The sequence below is a fragment of the Diaphorina citri genome, unplaced genomic scaffold, assembly GCF_000475195.1.
Source record: "Diaphorina citri unplaced genomic scaffold, Diaci psyllid genome assembly version 1.1 scaffold447, whole genome shotgun sequence".
NCBI lineage: Eukaryota > Metazoa > Arthropoda > Insecta > Hemiptera > Psyllidae > Diaphorina > Diaphorina citri.
The window spans coordinates 89,367-108,334 of NW_007377882.1; the positions used below are offsets into that span (position 1 = coordinate 89,367).

General features: G+C 39.1%; 1 protein-coding gene across 1 annotated transcript; it reads left to right on the plus strand.

Annotated features, from left to right (window-relative positions):
- The first annotated feature begins 1,019 nt into the window (after positions 1 to 1,019).
- Positions 1,020 to 4,870, plus strand: LOC103508922. Its single transcript, XM_008473501.2, has 4 exons — positions 1,020 to 1,037; positions 1,813 to 1,889; positions 3,436 to 3,643; positions 4,781 to 4,870. Exons 1-4 carry the CDS (start codon positions 1,020 to 1,022, stop codon positions 4,868 to 4,870), a joined length of 393 nt encoding a protein of 130 aa, XP_008471723.2.
- Positions 4,871 to 18,968: the final 14,098 nt, after the last annotated feature.

Below are 18,968 nucleotides of genomic sequence, written 5' to 3' on the forward strand. Positions count from 1 at the left end.
GAGGAAAGAACAACATTTCGGTTCAGAGGAAAATTCAAAGAAGACTGAAAACTTTATTTTCGAAACTAGCCAAACCAAATCTTAGCGACTGGCCACAACATCCCTCGCGGCCTTATTAGGAGAATCCATAACGTTGAGGGGGATTCACAACTCGACCAGATCTTCTGACAGGAGCTCCAGAACTCTCAGGTTCCGGACCATCTGGTTTCCAAAACTCTCCAGAACTTCGAGTTTCATATTCATCAGAACTATGAGGTTCAGAGTCCACATCAGAACCAGGACATGAAGCATAGGGAGATTCCAACAACTCAGACTGTGACACTTCACCACTAGTATCAGGAGTACCAGAGATCTGAGACTCAAGACTAGAGACATTCGGGGATATATCGTTTGATTGAGACTGAGAGTTGGAAACATCCTGTATACGATCATCACTTGTAGATGTTCCCGCACTCAAGGGCTGACTGGAACACCTGAATACTCTAGTTTTAAAATAAACTTGAGGACGGAGAGAACCATTTTCCTGGTTACTCACGTCATTTTGAAGACGTTCATTTTGAGTTGACTTGGCGTTCACATTACCACAGTACTTGCGAACATAACAAGAATTTCTTGTATAAGTACATTGCCAAATCTGGAGTTGATCCACTCGTTCCTGATATCGTATCAGGCATGTTAATATCCAGAAATGCAAAATCACCAATAAAAACTGCCTACTGCGCCAATGTTAAATACTGAGGAAAGAACAACATTTCGGTTCAGAGGAAAATTCAAAGAAGACTGAAAACTTTATTTTCGAAACTAGCCAAACCAAATCTTAGCGACTGGCCACAACACCCGGGAGTATAAGGGGTGTATTACCCACATTTAAATTCCATCAGACACATCCTATTAAAAAGAATTAGGTGGCGCCCAGGCCTAAATGTTTACTTATGAGTCGTTAAATTCACGTTTACAAGGCAACAAGTAATTTAATATGGGGGTCAGAGGTAAAATTAACTCGAGGTGGAACACCCTTTATGTCTACAAATTTCAAGGTTGAACAGGATAGCTGTCTGGCTGGGGAACTTTAAACAAGGAAAATACCAGCCTGAAATTTCCCTTGCTAAAGAAATAGCAAGGGTTGAGTGCTACAGTCTGGGCCATACCATGTTCAAGTAACTCCTTCCTTCTCCTCCTTCTTCTTCGCCTTTTCCCATGTTCAGATGGGGTCGGTGTTTGTCGTCGGCCTCTCAATCAGCTTTATATAGAGTGATCGCTTTGAGGCCAACTGGTTTTGGCTAAAACAAAATTTTCCGAGTGGGATGCCCTTCGCACTCAACCTTCGCTATTGATTCCTCAGTATGGTTGACTGCGGTTCAGGACGAGCCAGAAAATTTAACATGGCTAGAGCTAGAGACCATCACCCCGGTGTATGTACAGCAGATACAAAAAGACATCTTTTCTTTATTCTGCTATTGCCATTCGACGAAAGCTAAAGCCGCTACAACAACAACAACAAAGTGGTGTCACGTTTGGACAAGCATAAAATGAACCCGTATACCCCGGTGTTAAATACTGAGGAAAGAACAACATTTCGGTTCAGAGGAAAATTCAAAGAAGACTGAAAACTTTATTTTCGAAACTAGCCAAACCAAATCTTAGCGACTGGCCACAACATCCCTCGCGGCCTTATTAGGAGAATCCATAACGTTGAGGGGGATTCACAACTCGACCAGATCTTCTGACATACATGGTTTTACCTATTCTGATGGTCATAACACGGGACCACAATAATCTGAGTTTACTAAGTAATCATTTATTTTGTTCCAGATAACTCCTAATCATGTTCAAACAACAAGTTCAGAAGAAGAAAGGAGTCAAAATGAACATGTGGTTGTGGAGATGGAGTAAGTTCTTTTACTTTATGTTCATCTCAAAATGACGCTACTAAATTTTTATGTCACTATTTGGACTCGAACCCTAGCCCTTTCCAATTACGTTTCCAACTTTCTACTTCTGAGCTGCTAGGAAAATGACCTAATAGCTAATTCCTTTGCATTTGTAACCAACAACAACAACTATTGCAGCTAGTTCATTAATTTCGTGACATTCAAAATGAATGCAACTCTTGCTACCGAAATTAACACAAAATTAACGACGACATTTAAATGTAAAAATGTCAGATGGGAAAAAATGTGCAAACGGAACTGCAAAAAATTTCTGATGGGTATTTCATGTGGAGCTTTTTTTTCTTTTTTTTTTTTTTTATCATTTACAACAAATATGGACAGAATGGGAGACATAATAAAACGCAATAAATCTCTCCCCTCTCTCTCTCTCTTTCTCTCTCTCTCTGTTTGTCTGTCTATCCCAGTTTTTCCTTCCTCTCTCCTCCCTCTCACTATCTATCTCTCTCCCCTTCTCCTTCTGTCTCACTTTCTCTCTCCCACACCCTTGTGAAAGGAGGAGAAAAAAAATTGAGAAATGAGAGAGGAGGAAGAGAAGGAGGGATGAGAGAAGAGGAGAAGGGGAGAAGGAGGAGGAAGAGAAGGAGATGTCAGTGGAAATGGAGGGAAAAGGAGGAAGTCAAAGGAAAGGAGGGGAGAGGTAGAAAAGGGAGAAGAGAGGGAGAAGAACAAGCTGGGCCCGTCCCTCCGGGAATTTTTTAGCCCGTAGTTTATTCCATCGTGATTAGAGAAAATCAGTACCTATGTACCTAACCTAATTTGTTTAATACCTACCTATTCAGTTTATTATTAGGTATTCTAGATTTGATTTTTTGATTTTACTTTCATGTAATGATTTAAAATCAAGACTAGAGCCCGTTCTCCCTTTATTCCCAATATAAGGCTCAATTAAAAACATGGAGTTGTCAGATAAACAACATGCATATGAGCATTGAGAAGAAGAAGAAGAAGAAGAAGAAAACAAACACTCACATTTGTACCTAGGTACCTAACAAACAAACCAAATACATAAATCTAAATCAAACTTTCTTGACTTGGCGGGGCGGAGCGCTACCGCGCTCCTTCATAAATAAATAAATCTAACGTATTCAGCAAATCCTGCTAATCAGTATTAGCTATGTATACATTGTACATAGGTGTCTATATCTATATCTACTTATTATAAGAACAAGATCCATTCACAGTTCACATTTCATAGTTCACACACTGATCGCTCTATCTCGAGAACCACAACACCTAGAAAGCAAGAATAAACTTAAGGGTTGGCTTGAATTTTTTCCCTCACTTGTAAGAAATCGATTTAATAAAAAGCCACTCAATGTACCTTTAAAAATCCACTGTTATGCTCATAATTTTTAAAAAGAAAGAAGATTACATGTACCGAAAATCTAACCATTGAAACTTTTATGCTCAGATTTTTTAAAAAAAGAAAGATTACAAGCACCAAAAATCTAACGAAAACTCTCTCCCCTCTGACCTCGTCCAGACTTCAATCTATCGATCTGCACCGTTTCGACAGTCAGATAGCTCGCCGTGCCCTGGCCGTGGAGAAAGCTAACGAGAAGGTTCGCAGTCTGGAGATACCCTCGTATAATGTACTGCTGGAGAAGACCATCAACCTGAGGAAAGTGCCGGAGCGACTGCAAGTGAAGAAGGTCGAACCTCAGCTGCCAGAGATCAGCGAAGAATTAGAGGTGAGAGCCTTTTTACTTTACTGCCTCGGTGGTGTAGTGGTCAAGGCGCTCGCCTGGTAAACAGGAGGGCGTGGGTTCAATCCCAGCCGAGGTATGGAATTTTATATTTTTAACTGAATTTCCTTTAATGAGGGATGAGCTTTTTTTTAGTTAAATTCCTTTTAGGGATGAACTTTTTTTTAAGTTAAATCCTTCTAAAAAAAAAGGGTAAAGCTCGGTTATCCTGCCCGAATAGGACATAAAAGTCCCTTTGTCCCCCCACTTGACAAATTGGCTTTTTTCCCTACCTTCAGAGTAATTGAAACTTTGAACTTTATATATTTTTAACTGAATTTCCTTTTTTTTTAGCTAAATTCCTTTTAGGGATGAACTTTTTTTTTTTCAAGTTATTAGAGGTGAGAGCCTTTTTACTATATATTTTTAACTGAATTTCCTTTAATTAGGGATGAGCCTTTTTTTTTAGCTGAATTCCTTTTAGGGATGAACTTTTTTTTCCAGTTAAATCCTCCTAAAAAAGGGTAAAGCTCGGTTATCCTGACCGAATAGGACATAAAAGTCCCTTTGTCCCCCCACTTGACAAATTGGCTTTTTTCCCTACCTTCAGAGTAATTGAAACTTTGAACTTTTTATATTTTTAACTGAATTTCCTTTAATGAGGGATGAGCTTTTTTTTAGTTAAATTCCTTTTAGGGATGAACTTTTTTTTAAGTTAAATCCTTCTAAAAAAAAAGGGTAAAGCTCGGTTATCCTGCCCGAATAGGACATAAAAGTCCCTTTGTCCCCCCACTTGACAAATTGGCTTTTTTCCCTACCTTCAGAGTAATTGAAACTTTGAACTTTGGCTAGCCAGCCTAGTTAGCTTGGAGGGTAGCGCGTTTGCTTACAAGCGCTAGGTTGCGGGTTCGATTCCCGTGCTGGGGCGGATGTTATCCTGAACGGATAATAACTGCGATGAGGTTCGTTCTGGGAACGGAAGGGACGGCTTTCTATCCTGTCTTCCTTTTCTCTTCGCTTTCAGAACGATAAGACCTAGTAGTCACAGTTCCCTTTATCAAACATCTTAAAAAACACACACACATATATACATTTATATTTAATTTATTTTATATTAATTGCTACTTTCATTCTATCCCTCAGACTCTAATAAAACGCATGAAATGTTCGGGCCGTATGGACACAGTGGTTTCCAAAATAGGGCTGGAGGAGATTACCAAGGACCAACTATGAACCTTGTTTGGTGGTGAGACACCCTGTTTGATGAATAAACTTTGCGTAAACTTGAAATCGCCCTGTACATTTGAATCTTGGGTACTTGATGTTGAAACACCCTGGATCTTTGAATCAGAACTCCCTTTCGTGGATACTGAGTGATTCTAAATCTGATTTATCTGATAGATTAATTGATTTTAAACTATGGTTTTATTATTATAACATTTCAGTAAAATATTGGATGCGCAGAGAAAATGACGTATGGATGTACCAGTTTGTACCTACCTAATAGTCAATCTTAAGAATTATGTATATTCATTTTACATTATAATAATAAATATAAAATGGAGGAGTTGCAATTGAGAAAATATTATTAATAAAAGGTCGATTCCTACGTAAAAAGTTGTGAAAAATCAAAATCTGAGGTCAAAACTCCGAAAAAGTAACTTTAAAAGGTCGAAAATTCAATTTTTATTAATAATATTACGGTTATTTGGTAAGGAGAACCAAAAAGGCAGATATATTTTGCAGAACTTCAAAGAATTATATTAATTTATTTGTTAAAAGCCGACATGTTTCGGAGGCACTTCCTCCATCATCAGGGCTACAGGAAACACTAAACACCAAAACAGCCTTTTTGGTTCTCCTTACCAAGTTGACCCACAGAACTTATATATAATGACTGCTGAAACCCTCCAAGAGATTACGGTTATTCTTCAGAAGTCATGACAATGGAAAAAAAGCTCTTTTTTGTATTCAACCTAACCCTACAATAACACTGGTCACTGCGCAAATTGTGGAAGCTCCTTTTGGAGTTTAACTTAACCATATAATAACACTGGTCACTGCGCAAATTGTGAAAGCTCCTTTTTGTATTCAACCTAACCCTACAATAACACTGGTCACTGCGCAAATTGTGAAAGCTCCTTTTTGTATTCAACCTAACCATACAATAACACTGGTTACTGCTCATTTTGTGACAGCTCCTTTTTACTTTCCTTAGCCTATAGGAAGGAAAGTAATGTAATCGGGTCAAATTTTCGATGGTCAGTTTTTAGTGTCAAAACACGATTTGAGGTCCCTAAAGTTTCAGCCAGTGGTCCGTGTGTGTGTCTGTCTGTAAACAAAATATCTCGAGAACGGTAAGAGCTAGAGACTTGAAATTTGGTATGTAGCTGTCAAATGTGACAAGGATGCGACACGAAACTTTTGGTTAAGACCGGTGCAACGGTTGGCGGCATTTTACCGCTTTTTGGCGGTTTTCGGTGTAATTTAACAATATATCGGGAACGGTATAAGCTAGAGTTGGCGGTTTTTGGTGTAATTTAACAATATCTCGGGAACGGTATAAGCCAGAGACTTGAAATTTGGTATGTAGTTCAAAAATGTGACAAGGATGCAACACAAAATAATTGGTTGAGATGGTTGCTGCGCTTGGCGGTATTTTGACCGCTTTTGGACAGATTTCGACCGATTTTGGCGGTTTTCAGAGTTTTCAGCTAAAGCGGCAAAACGGTTAGAGATATTGTAAAAGTTAGGGTAAAAGAACACTCAAATAAGCATCATCTCAAATATACATCGTCACTATAGCTGAAAACCGCCACACTCAAATAAGCATCATTCAATAGGATAAGGAAAGTCGTGTGATGTTCACACCAGATTTTTGTAGCAATCTTCCACTGACGTGACTTTTGAACAAGTAGGTACAAGGACTGAAAAGTTCCTTTCCACCCAGCAGTAGGCTACTACAGTATTGTGGTCAAATTCTGAAATTATATTGAGGACGAAATTCCATACCTCGACTTGGAGTGAACACACGCCCTCCTGTTTACCAGGCGAGCGTCTTGACCACTATACCACCAAGGCTCTTAGTAAATGTAAATGCAGTTTCTTTGTGTTATTATGTCACAACTTTGGTGCTCACTGCAGCATTGTAGGATTTTCCCAATAAGTCAATAATCCTAAAATCCAATGTTTACCTACAATGCTGGCACTGGTCGCTATGCGCATTTATATGTCATAGCTACTCATTTTCCTCACGAGGCTGAGTGGGCCCCGCAACAGAGATTTTTCCCCTCTCTGTGTTAAGTAGATACTTGAAATGATTCATGGTAGGAAGGTTCACTTACTAAATATTGTAAATACTAGTCTGATGAAGCATTGAAAATCGGATAGTCACCCATCCATATATCAACCAAAGAAATTGTTACTTAACTCTCATTTCGTGGAAAATGTTGAAAAGGTTGTGAACAAAATATCTCAAGAACGGTTTGTCGTAAAGAAATGAAATTTGGTATGCTATCCCGGTATGGTCCAAGGACGCGACTGTAACAACTTGGTAAAAATCGGATAATCACCCATCCAGATATTAACCAAAGTAATTGTTACTTAACCCTCATTTCGTGGAATTTTTTTTTCGAAGTTCGAAGCAACATTGACTTTGGTTGATATCTGGATGGGTGACTATCCGATTTTTACCAAATTGTTACAGTCGCGTCCTTGTACCATACCGGGATAGCATACCAAATTTCATTGCTTTACGACAAACTGTTCTTGAGATATTTTGTTCACAACCTTTTCAATATTTTCCACGAAATGAGGGTTAAGTAACAATTACTTTGGTTAATATCTGGATGGGTGACTGTCCGATTTTTACCAAATTGTTACAGTCGCGTCCTTGTACCATACCGGGATAGCATACCAAATTTCATTGCTTTACGACAAACTGTTCTTGAGATATTTTGTTCACAACCTTTTCAATATTTTCCACGAAATGAGGGTTAAGTAACAATTACTTTGGTTAATATCTGGATGGGTGACTGTCCGATTTTTACCAAATTGTTACAGTCGCGTCCTTGGACCATGCCGGGATAGCATACCAAATTTCATTTCTCTACGATAAACCGTTCTTGAGATATTTTGTTCACAACTTCCTACTTTTTCCCATTTCAACCTGTAGTACGTACGTACGTACGTACGTACGTTACGTACAGACCATGGGCTAAAAACCACTTTTTTGGAATCAGGGGACCCCAAAACGGATATTTCCACCCATTTCCCGATTTTGAAAATTTGGACCGATTGCAATACTTTCATTACTAGTATAGCTCCGCTATAGGTACTGTAGTAATAGAAAGTAAAAAAAAAGGAAAGATATTTGTGATAACCATTCATGCTCAATACAATCAAGTACCTATAATTCCTTAACTGAGAGCAAGAAGTAGCTGATAAATCGATTCTTATTATTTTCTTTTTTGAGGTCTTACTCTAGTTTTGAGGTCTTACCATAATTTTGAGGTAGATGAGGTTGTGTCTGGACCCAGTCTTGGATTTTCTTCACATTCTCATAGATTTTGTCGTCGTCAAATTCGTTCAACTCGGAGCGAAATGTTTCGAACTGTTCAGGTGAACATTTGTACAGCTGTGCAACTTGCGTCATTGTGTCAAATGCTCATCCAACCTGGAATAGAAATTGGAAGAAAATTTGTTCAATATTCACCAAAAGAGGTGATTATAATTAATTGATGAATTGATGATTACTTTAGGAGTCAATTTTTGGCGCTTTTCCGATATGGCTCACTTTTATTGTTGATTGAAGATTCACAGTAAAGGTGTGTCCAAACATGGTCGATTCACGAGCTGAATCTGTGTTATCGAGGCAGTGTGGACGGTTCAGTCGACATCGATCGACGGCCGGTCGACTATGTGGTGGACAATTAGCGCATAGACTCATAGAGCATTGAGCAGGTAGAGGGAAGCGACGACTTCAAACCGCATAGAACTGAGAGCAAAATGCTCTATGCTCTTTGCTCTCCGTACCACTCTGTTTTTAGGCTAGGTTTGTTTCTTTGTGTGCACCTGTATTTTGCCTTGGTATTTGGAACTTTATGGTTGTTCTTGCAACCGTCCTTGGTTGAATGTACACGAGTAAAATCTACCTAAATACATATTAGACATTTTTACATCATTACTACATTCGAATTGTTAACTATTCAATTTCAACTTGGATATTTGTTTTACTATGGGTAAGTACTACTTATAAGTACTTAAAGTTAAGTCACCTTACATTGATGATGACAAGTATCTATAGGTACTTCTTACAGGGTGTCCCAAGAGTTTCGTTTGGTTTGTTAATGTGACATCCCCGCTTTTTTCTTTCTTAAGAGGTTTGATAGAGGGAACTGTAACTGCTAAGATCTTATCGTCCTGAAATCGGCGAGAAAAAAGACAGGATAGGAGAAAGCCAGCCATTAAGACTGTATACGTCAGGGGTTTCCAACTAGCGGCCCGCGGGCCACATGTGGCCCGCCAGCCCATTTTGGTGGCCCGCGAAGCTTTTTGGGATTAGTGTTCTGCTACAATTAGGAGAACACCTTTCGAAAAATTTCGCCTGCGGCGCTCAAAATTCGATCGGACTGCATTTCTGAAAAGTTGTTGGGGCGGGGGTGAGGTTCCTACAATGCTCCCCTATGTACCTACATATGTGGCCCGCGAAGTACCTGCCAATGTAGCATGTGGCCACATTCACATGGAAGTTGGAAACCCCTGGTATACGTAATTCCTCTTAAGTTCTTAAGGGACGAGGATTTTCCCTCCTTTCGGCAACAAGCTACCCGTCTCCTCACATTAAACTGATCCACCATTCCACCTTGATGTAGGGGCGGTAAAACGCAGTAGCAAATAATGGCCCAGATGGTCACCCATCCGGATACTAACCACGCGCGACGTTGCTTACCTTCAGTGATCCATTAGGGACTGGTACTTTCATCGTGCTTACGCCTCTGGCTAAGGTGTATTTTTACTTTTTATTCACAAAGGTTACATAATCCCCGCCTTCTCTTGAGGAAAATATGCAAGTACCTATGTAGGTATGTATGTACTAGGTAAATAACTCAATAACATCGCCTTATTTAATATACATAACTACATGTATTTTATAAAATCATTATTATGTATTGTAATAATTGTATGTATTTAGTTCGTATTATTTTATTATTTCTCAATTAATCAAGGCCGCCTACATTACCTACACATACGTATGTAGATAATTGTAAATTCAGGGTTAAATGGTAGAAATCACCCTTGGGCAATAATTTCGCCCTTTGTTTGTCATTTCTTGTACAAATTTGTGGAGGTACTTGCATTGAAAATTTGAAATACGAATATAACCGACTGGCTTCCTCCTATCCTGTATTTCTTCTCTTTTCAATTTCGGGACGATAAGACCATAGCAGTTACAGTTTACAGTTCCCTCTATCAAACCTCTGGGGGACAATCCAGGTACAGACCACTCCCGACGGTGCTTAATTTGAGTGAACAGTAGAACACCAGATTTGATGTATTTTACCAATTGATTGGTACTTAGACGTCGTTTACCTAGATTTAAACATTACTGCTTTTAATTACCTAAGTACCTACTGTATACATCAGCTTCATTGAAGCTTAATGAGATTTGATGTATTTTACCAATTGATTGGTACTTAGACGTCGTTTACCTAGATTTAAACATTACTGCTTTTAATTACCTAAGTACCTAGGCCATTACGTTGGGAACGGCTGATAGATAATAATAGGTATCATAAGTAGGACCTGTTACTATTATAGCTATCCTGTCCTAGCGAAACAACAGTACATAATAGGTAACAATAACTACATACATAGATATATATTAATGTACACAATAATAATAGACATAACTATCTCATAACCTCTAAATGTAAAGTCAAGTTGAATCAAATTATAAACCTGTTACGGGTCATGCAGGAAATTTGATTCAAATTTGAGGTAGGTAGGTAATGTAAGTATGTAGGTAAACACTCGTAGGTATGTACCTACCTAGGTCAGGGGTTTCCAACTAGCGGCCCGCGGGCCACATGTGGCCCGCCAGCCCATTTTGGTGGCCCGCGAAGCTTTTTGGGATTAGTGTTCTGCTACAATTAGGAGAACACCTTTCGAAAAATTTCGCCTGCGGCGCTCAAAATTCGATCGGACTGCATTTCTGAAAAGTTGTTGGGGCGGGGGTGAGGTTCCTACAATGCTCCCCTATGTACCTACATATGTGGCCCGCGAAGTACCTGCCAATGTAGCATGTGGCCCGCATACACATGGAAGTTGGAAACCCTACGTAATTCCTCTTAAGTTCTTAAGGGACAGGGATTTTCCCTCCTTTCGGCAACAAGCTACCCGCCTCCTCACATTAAACTGATCCACCATTCCACCTTGATGTAGGGGCGGTAAAACGCAGTAGAAAATAATGGCCCAGATGGTCACCCATCCGGATACTAACCACGCGCGACGTTGCTTACCTTCAGTGATCCATTAGGGACTGGTACTTTCATCGTGTTTACGCCTCTGGCTAAGGTGTATTTTTACTTTTTATTCACAAAGGTTACATAATCCCCGCCTTCTCTTGAGGAAAATATGCAAGTACCTATGTAGGTATGTATGTACTAGGTAAATAACTCAATAACATCGCCTTATTTAATATACATAACTACATGTATTTTATAAAATCATTATTATGTATTGTAATAATTGTATGTATTTAGTTCGTATTATTTTATTATTTCTCAATTAATCAAGGCCGCCTACATTACCTACACATACGTATGTAGATAATTGTAAATTCAGGGTTAAATGGTAGAAATCACCCTTGGGCAATAATTTCGCCCTTTGTTTGTCATTTCTTGTACAAATTTGTGGAGGTACTTGCATTGAAAATTTGAAATACGAATATAACCGACTGGCTTCCTCCTATCCTGTATTTCTTCTCTTTTCAATTTCGGGACGATAAGACCATAGCAGTTACAGTTTACAGTTCCCTCTATCAAACCTCTGGGGGACAATCCAGGTACAGACCACTCCCGACGGTGCTTAATTTGAGTGAACAGTAGAACACCCTGTATACATCAGCTTCATTGAAGCTTAATGAGATTTGATGTATTTTACCAATTGATTGGTACTTAGACGTCGTTTACCTAGATTTAAACATTACTGCTTTTAATTACCTAAGTACCTACTTACCTACCTCTATACTCTTCTAGGTAGGTATTTCCAAATTGTGATGTGATCGCTAAAATGAAGTAAAGGAGACGTCAATCCTTTTTGTTCATTACGTCACGACTGTTTCATTGCTGTTTTTTTAACGTATGTTCCTACGTTTTTCGTCCTATGTAGTAAAAACGTTTTTCATCATCGTTTTATTCCTCTTATCGTAGACTTTTTTGGTTGATAATGTCAAAAAAGGTCGATACACTCAAACTATAATCTTGTATTCTTGTCGTGTCGCCTTTAAAAAGTTATCTATAGATATCAAGTGTGTCTGGAGGCGCGCGAACGTCAAGAGTTCGAAGCGCAAACCGGCCTATATTAACACGAAATAGAGTTTTGTAGGTAAAACGACGCAAAACCCCCATCAATCAAACTCTGTAGCTTTAAACACGACGCGACCCAATGCGACGGTAGGACCAGGTCCCAATTTATTGTTTTCTGAAGTTAAGCAACAATGCACAAGGGTGGTATCCAGATACCTAGGTGACTAATGGTCACTGACCATTCCCATTATCTGTGCTGCTTTGGTGTCCAATAGATTATGAGTGATTTCATACACAAGAAGCCCTATCTGAGGCTTAGGTGTATAGGGGCTGGACAGCCCTAAAGGATGGGTTAAGCTTCTACGGTTATGTGTGAGATACGGAAGTCATGGGCATCAATCATGTGTTGCTTTGGTGTCCCACTGATCATGTGTGAGATGCGGAAGTCATGAACATCAATCATGTGTTGCTTTAGTGTCCCACTGATCATGTGTGAGATACGGAAGTCATGGGCATCAATCATGTGTTGCTTTGGTGTCCCACTGATCATGTGTGAGATACGGAAAGACTGGTAGCTTTGTAGCCGAATGAAGGGTAAATCCCCCGGTCGTTAAAAGTGGTTATAGTGCGATGGGAAAACAAACATCTATCTCTTAATGGCGTCATCGCAGCTTTTTTCATCTTTTTTTTTTATTTTTTTTTTAACATTTATTTAACGATGCATTTTACAGGTTAATGTTTTTACATTTATTTTATCCTTTTTTTCACAATGACTTCTTTTGTTTTGATTGTTGGGTGTTCCCTCAAAACAACTTTTTTTACTTTCCTCATTATTTCTTCAAATATTGACCTTCAAAGTTGTCTTCACGTTTCGGTTTAAGACGTAACTTCTTCACGTTACGCATTGAACACTGACGTCATGAAATGATCGTCACAATACGTAATTAAAGATGTAACATCAATGGCACAACACGAAGCTACACTTTTGGCTAAGAATTTCGATTTAAAGATTGACGAAAATCAAAAAAATCTGAGTACTCTCCACTTCTAGAAACATTCCATTCGCCATTAAGTTAACAGCTGTTGAGCATCAACTTGAAAATAATTTAATTTTATTGTAAATAAAAGTGAGTTTAATAGCGTTCAAATGATGTTACGGTGTGGCTTCTGTAATAGAAGACAATGCTCATTCCATTGAGAGTGCCAAAACACCCAACATTTCTCTGCAAATCTGTTAATTTATACTAGCAAGCAATTAATTCCATGTGAGATTGTGAGACATGGGTACAATGACCCCCAATGATGAAAACAGAGTGAAATTAGAATCTAAACCGATCCTGAGATATGATCAATTTTTGATCGCTAAAATCTCCATAAGAAATACACAGAGTGCAGAGACTGAGCTAGATATGTAGGTAGACACTGGGACATCATATGGAATGAGACATAGGATTATTGAATACTACCCTTGTGGACCAACCCTAACATTGAATGTTTCAACCCAGCGAACTGTTCTAGGAAATTATTCAAAAATTGCCCTGAATAAGTTTGCTAACATGAATGACAAATGTGGGGCATAAATAGAGCATTGATAATAGACCCATGAGTCAATAAAAAGATTTATGACTTTGCGAGCTGCAAAATTTATTACCTACTTTCGATGTCACATTAGCATTGAACACTGACGTCATGAAATGATCGTCACAATACGTAATTAAAGATGTAACATCAATGGCACAACACGAAGCTACACTTTTGGCTAAGAATTTCGATTTAAAGATTGACGAAAATCAAAAAAATCTGAGTACTCTCCACTTCTAGAAACATTCCATTCGCCATTAAGTTAACAGCTGTTGAGCATCAACTTGAAAATAATTTAATTTTATTGTAAATAAAAGTGAGTTTAATAGCGTTCAAATGATGTTACGGTGTGGCTTCTGTAATAGAAGACAATGCTCATTCCATTGAGAGTGCCAAAACACCCAACATTTCTCTGCAAATCTGTTAATTTATACTAGCAAGCAATTAATTCCATGTGAGATTGTGAGACATGGGTACAATGACCCCCAATGATGAAAACAGAGTGAAATTAATTAACCGTGCACCTTTAATAGTGAAAGAGAAAAGAGTTGGGAACAATCAATGAATGGAATGGAGAAGGTAAGTCAAACTGTAGGTCTTTGTTTGGAGTCAGTGGTGACGAATACCATTTTGTACATTAAATGAACAACAGAATGAAAGTACTGAAGAATACTTTCCTCATTATTTCTTCAAATATTGACCTTCAAAGTTGTCTTCACGTTTCGGTTTAAGACGTAACTTCTTCACGTTACTACTGAAGAAAGTTCCTGACAATGGCATGTTGAATGATGGGGTCTAAGAAAATCAACACTCACTTCTCTTGCAGATTACCATCTCTCCTCATATGAGTTTAGGGAAAGGAACTAAAGGAAATTGAAAAGTAGTGGAGACGCCAGAACTCCTCCCGATTTTTACTAAGTAGCTACTAAAATAGGGATTTTCTTTGACATGGAAATCGGATACAAGGTTTTCAGGGAAGATGGGAGACAAAGAGGTAAGAGGTGTTAAGGACAGGTAGATAAATCCATAATAATGCCAATATGCCGTGTTTATTTTGTACCTTGGGTTTTTCTCATGTTTCATTCTTCTCAACAGACTGTTTCCATCTTGCTCTCACTCAGGCACGTGTCATTTCCTATCACTCTTAACAGATGGTGTTTCCCTATAAACTCTCTAAAATAGCAGTTCCCAAAACTATCTTGTGCCCCATGTGTGACTGCATCCGGTAAACTTTCAACCAGAGCCCAGCCTATTCTGGAATAAATTATTTGTAGGGTGCAAAATATTTTGAAAGCCGACAGAATTTCATTATTTTCTACAGCTTTTAATTGTGGCGAAAAACTTTTCTCCCTTCCAAAGGACCTTCACGTTACAATGTGATACTATAATGACCTTCGAAAAATATGGGCAATTTTTTGCACTATTTCCAAATTGCAAATTTCCAGTGGCGAATTCTAAAAAAGGGCTACAAAATAGTAAGTGATTATTCAACCTGGATTTTAAGGCCAACCACTCACTATCAGGTATCAGGTAGACCTGACAGACGAACCTTTTCAGCCGTACCTGTCAGGTCTACCTGATAGTATGGGTTTACAGCTTCCTCATCAGGTATTAGGTAGACCTGACAGGCGGACCTGTTCAAGCGTACCTGTCAGATCTACCTGATATTCAGTGGCTAGCCTAAGACCATCAGCGGATCGGCATACTTGTACCTTAATTTTCAGGTTCCTCTTTTAAATCTCACCCCACTCCACTATCTTAAGGAGTAGAAATATTGTATCTTTAAGGGTTTACAGCTTCCCTCATTCAATATCTCACACGACGCCACTGCTGAACAACTTTTTGCACCCTTCGTAAGTTGCAATATGGGTTCATCGACTTGATGCAGTCAAACTTTTTTTTTTCATTGACCATCAAAACCATTCTTTAAATAACTATAGCGTGCAGATTTTTTGTACATTCTCTTACATAATTTTGTTGCTTCCTACTTCCTGGTCCGATATGAACTTTAACTATTTAGGATCAAGTCCGCCCCGGGCCAGAATCCAACCCGCAACCTAGCCCTTACAAAGCAAGCGTGCTACCCTCCAAGCTAACTAGGCTGCCTGAAGGGAGGGTGTCCTTAATATTGGAAACAGAGGCCCTAAAGGTGGTTCCTCTAGGTAGCTTGTCACAAAAGGGTAAAACACCCGTCACTAAAGACCTTAGTGCAGTTTTCCGCCTGGGGCGAACTTAATCCTACACAGTTAAGGTTCTTGGAACGCTGCGCTGATGCGGGGCTTTCTTCTGTCCTCCTTTTTTTGATTTCGGGACGATAAGACCTTCGTTGTTACTTTTTCCTCCATCAAATCTCTTATTATCTAAGGGAAAGTACTAGGTTTCTTTTGATTTCGGGACGATAAGACCTTCGTTGTTACTTTTTCCTCCATCAAATCTCTTATTATCTAAGGGAAAGTACTAGGTTTCTTAACCTAATAGTACTTTGGTTTGGTCCCATAACCCATTAACCTACAGATTGAGCAAGATAAAACCCGCGTAAAATCAATGTAAAACCCGTGTAAAATCAATGTAAAACCCGTGTAAAATCAAGGCAAAACCCTGTGTAAAATCAATGTAAAACCCGTATAAAATTAAGATAAAACCCGTGTAAAATCACTCACCTGCGATATCCGTGGGGAAAATCAACGTTCGTAATCCTCAAGCGATTTCGGTCAGGATTTCGTCAGCCAGTTCCCGCAAAATTGATTGAAATTAGTCAATTAATCAATCCACTTGTATGAATAAACAAACTAAGAAAAATAGCGCGTTAATGACCTGGTATTCCAGAGTTACCTATGGGTTTCTAACGATTGAAATTAGTCAATTAATCAATCCACTTGTATGAATAAACAAACTAAGAAAAATAGCGCGTTAATGACCTGGTATTCCAGAGTTAAATCGGCTTAAAAGGGGGGAAAATTAAAAACACTGAAAACTACAAGAAAAAAACTCCGCAATCCCTGTTTTTTCGAACAAATTCTGTCCGTTAGAAGTCGAATAATTAAGTACCTACTTGGAAATTAAGTTCTCGAATGGTATTTCCCTTGTGGAAATCTGTTTCCCTAATGATAACTAGTTCCACTCCTGTAATATTGGATCGTTTCCGAACACTGTCAGAGATTTTTGTGAGATTTTTTTTTTTTCCATTATTGAAAAAACCCCCTCCTATTGTGTACGTGAATAGAACTTGAACTGGTGGGAAAGTAATATGAACCCTTAGCAACCTATAGCTATTATTTACTTGAACTTGTAATTGTTATTGACGTATACCTACCTACCAATGTGCAAAACTTGCCCTACGAGGGTTAGTGAAAAGCAGGGCCGAAACAATAGAATAAAATACACCCTGTTTATACCGCAAGAATGAGACTGAAAAGTCCCTTTACTCCCACAGTCTAAACAAGGTCTTATGTGTTTGGTGAAGAATTGTATAACGTACAATCAGAGTTAAGGCCAGTTCCCAATTGTCGTTCGGAAAAAAATCGTGTCGTGTGTAGTGGGAACACTCTCAATTACATCTAGGCGCACGGCAGTGCGCCAGGCCAAGTTCCGGCCTGAGCATGCCAGTGTGTTATATTACACGAAGCATTTCGACGCATTTTTAGGCTGAGTGCAAAGGGCATCTCATAAAATCTGTAGCCAAAACCAAATGCCAGTCCAAAGCAATCACCTTAGTCAGGGCTGTCCCCATCTGTACATGGTCAGAAGCCACTTTCTGTCTTGTTGATGTTGTAGCCATTGTCCAAGCCAAACAGATTCAAATTGCCATATCAATTTGTTTAAGGCATAGGTTCCGGGGTGTAAGTTGAGTGGGCTTGATAAGGGTAGGTATGATCGTAGAAGCTTAACCCCTCCTTTGGGGCTGTTTTCCCCTAGACCTAAGCCTTGGAATGGGCTTTCTGTGTATGGACTGAAGTAGGTATTTGTTCAAAAGTCATGTCAATGGAAAATTGCTACCAAAAGAACTGTCACAAATGAGCTGTGACCAGTGTTATTCTAGTGTTAAGCACTAAAAAAGAGCTTTCACAATTTGAACATTGACCAGTGTTATAGTGTTAGGTTAAACTCAAAGGAGCTTTTTACTTTTTTCATTGTTGTGGCTTCTGAAAAATGATCATTGATTTTATTTTTCTCATTCAGGCGGACTGGATAGGAGAAAGCCAGCCGTTCCGAGAACGAACCTTATCTGTTTAGGATAAAGTTCGCACCGGGTGGAAATCGAACCCGCGACCTAGCGCTTAAAACTTAAAAGGCAGACGCTCCACTCTCCAAGCTAACTAGGCTACCACTAGTTCTTTGCCAAGTCTGCCTTGTAAGCGCTAGGCCGCGGGTTCGATTCCCGCCCGGGGCGGACTTTATCCTGATGGGATAATGTTCGTTCTCGGAACGGCACATTCACATGGAAGTTGGAAACCCCTGGTATACGTAATTCCTCTTAAGTTCTTAAGGGACGAGGATTTTCCCTCCTTTCGGCAACAAGCTACCCGTCTCCTCACATTAAACTGATCCACCATTCCACCTTGATGTAGGGGCGGTAAAACGCAGTAGCAAATAATGGCCCAGATGGTCACCCATCCGGATACTAACCACGCGCGACGTTGCTTACCTTCAGTGATCCATTAGGGTGATTAGGGACTGGTACTTTCATCGTGCTTACGCCTCTGGCTAAGGTGTATTTTTACTTTTTATTCACAAAGGTTACATAATCCCCGCCTTCTCTTGAGGAAAATATGCAAGTACCTATGTAGGTATGTATGTACTAGGTAAATAACTCAATAACATCGCCTTATTTAATATACATACATGTATTTTATAAAATCATTATTATGTATTGTAATAATTGTATGTATTTAGTTCGTATTATTTTATTATTTCTCAATTAATCAAGTTGAAAACTACAAGAAAAAAACTCCGCAATCCCTGTTTTTGAACAAATTCTGTCCGTTAGAAGTCGAATAATTAAGTACCTACTTGGAAATTAAGTTCTCGAATGGTATTTCCCTTGTGGAAATCTGTTTCCCTAATGATAACTAGTTCCACTCCTGTAATATTGGATCGTTTCCGAACACTGTCAACTTGCCAGCAACAGTAACAAAATGAGATTTTTTCCATTATTGAAAATACCCCCCCCCCCCCCCCCCCCCTTCCCCCCCCTCCATCTACCCGGCGGCGCGGAACATGTA

What these genes read in the sequence shown, in the direction of transcription:
- LOC103508922 (XM_008473501.2), top strand. An exon ending in CATGTGGTTGTGGAGATGGA is followed by an intron (nt 1,890 to 3,435) that starts GTAAGTTCTTTT and finishes GACCTCGTCCAG; the next exon opens with ACTTCAATCTATCGATCTGC. An exon ending in AGATCAGCGAAGAATTAGAG is followed by an intron (nt 3,644 to 4,780) that starts GTGAGAGCCTTT and finishes TCTATCCCTCAG; the next exon opens with ACTCTAATAAAACGCATGAA.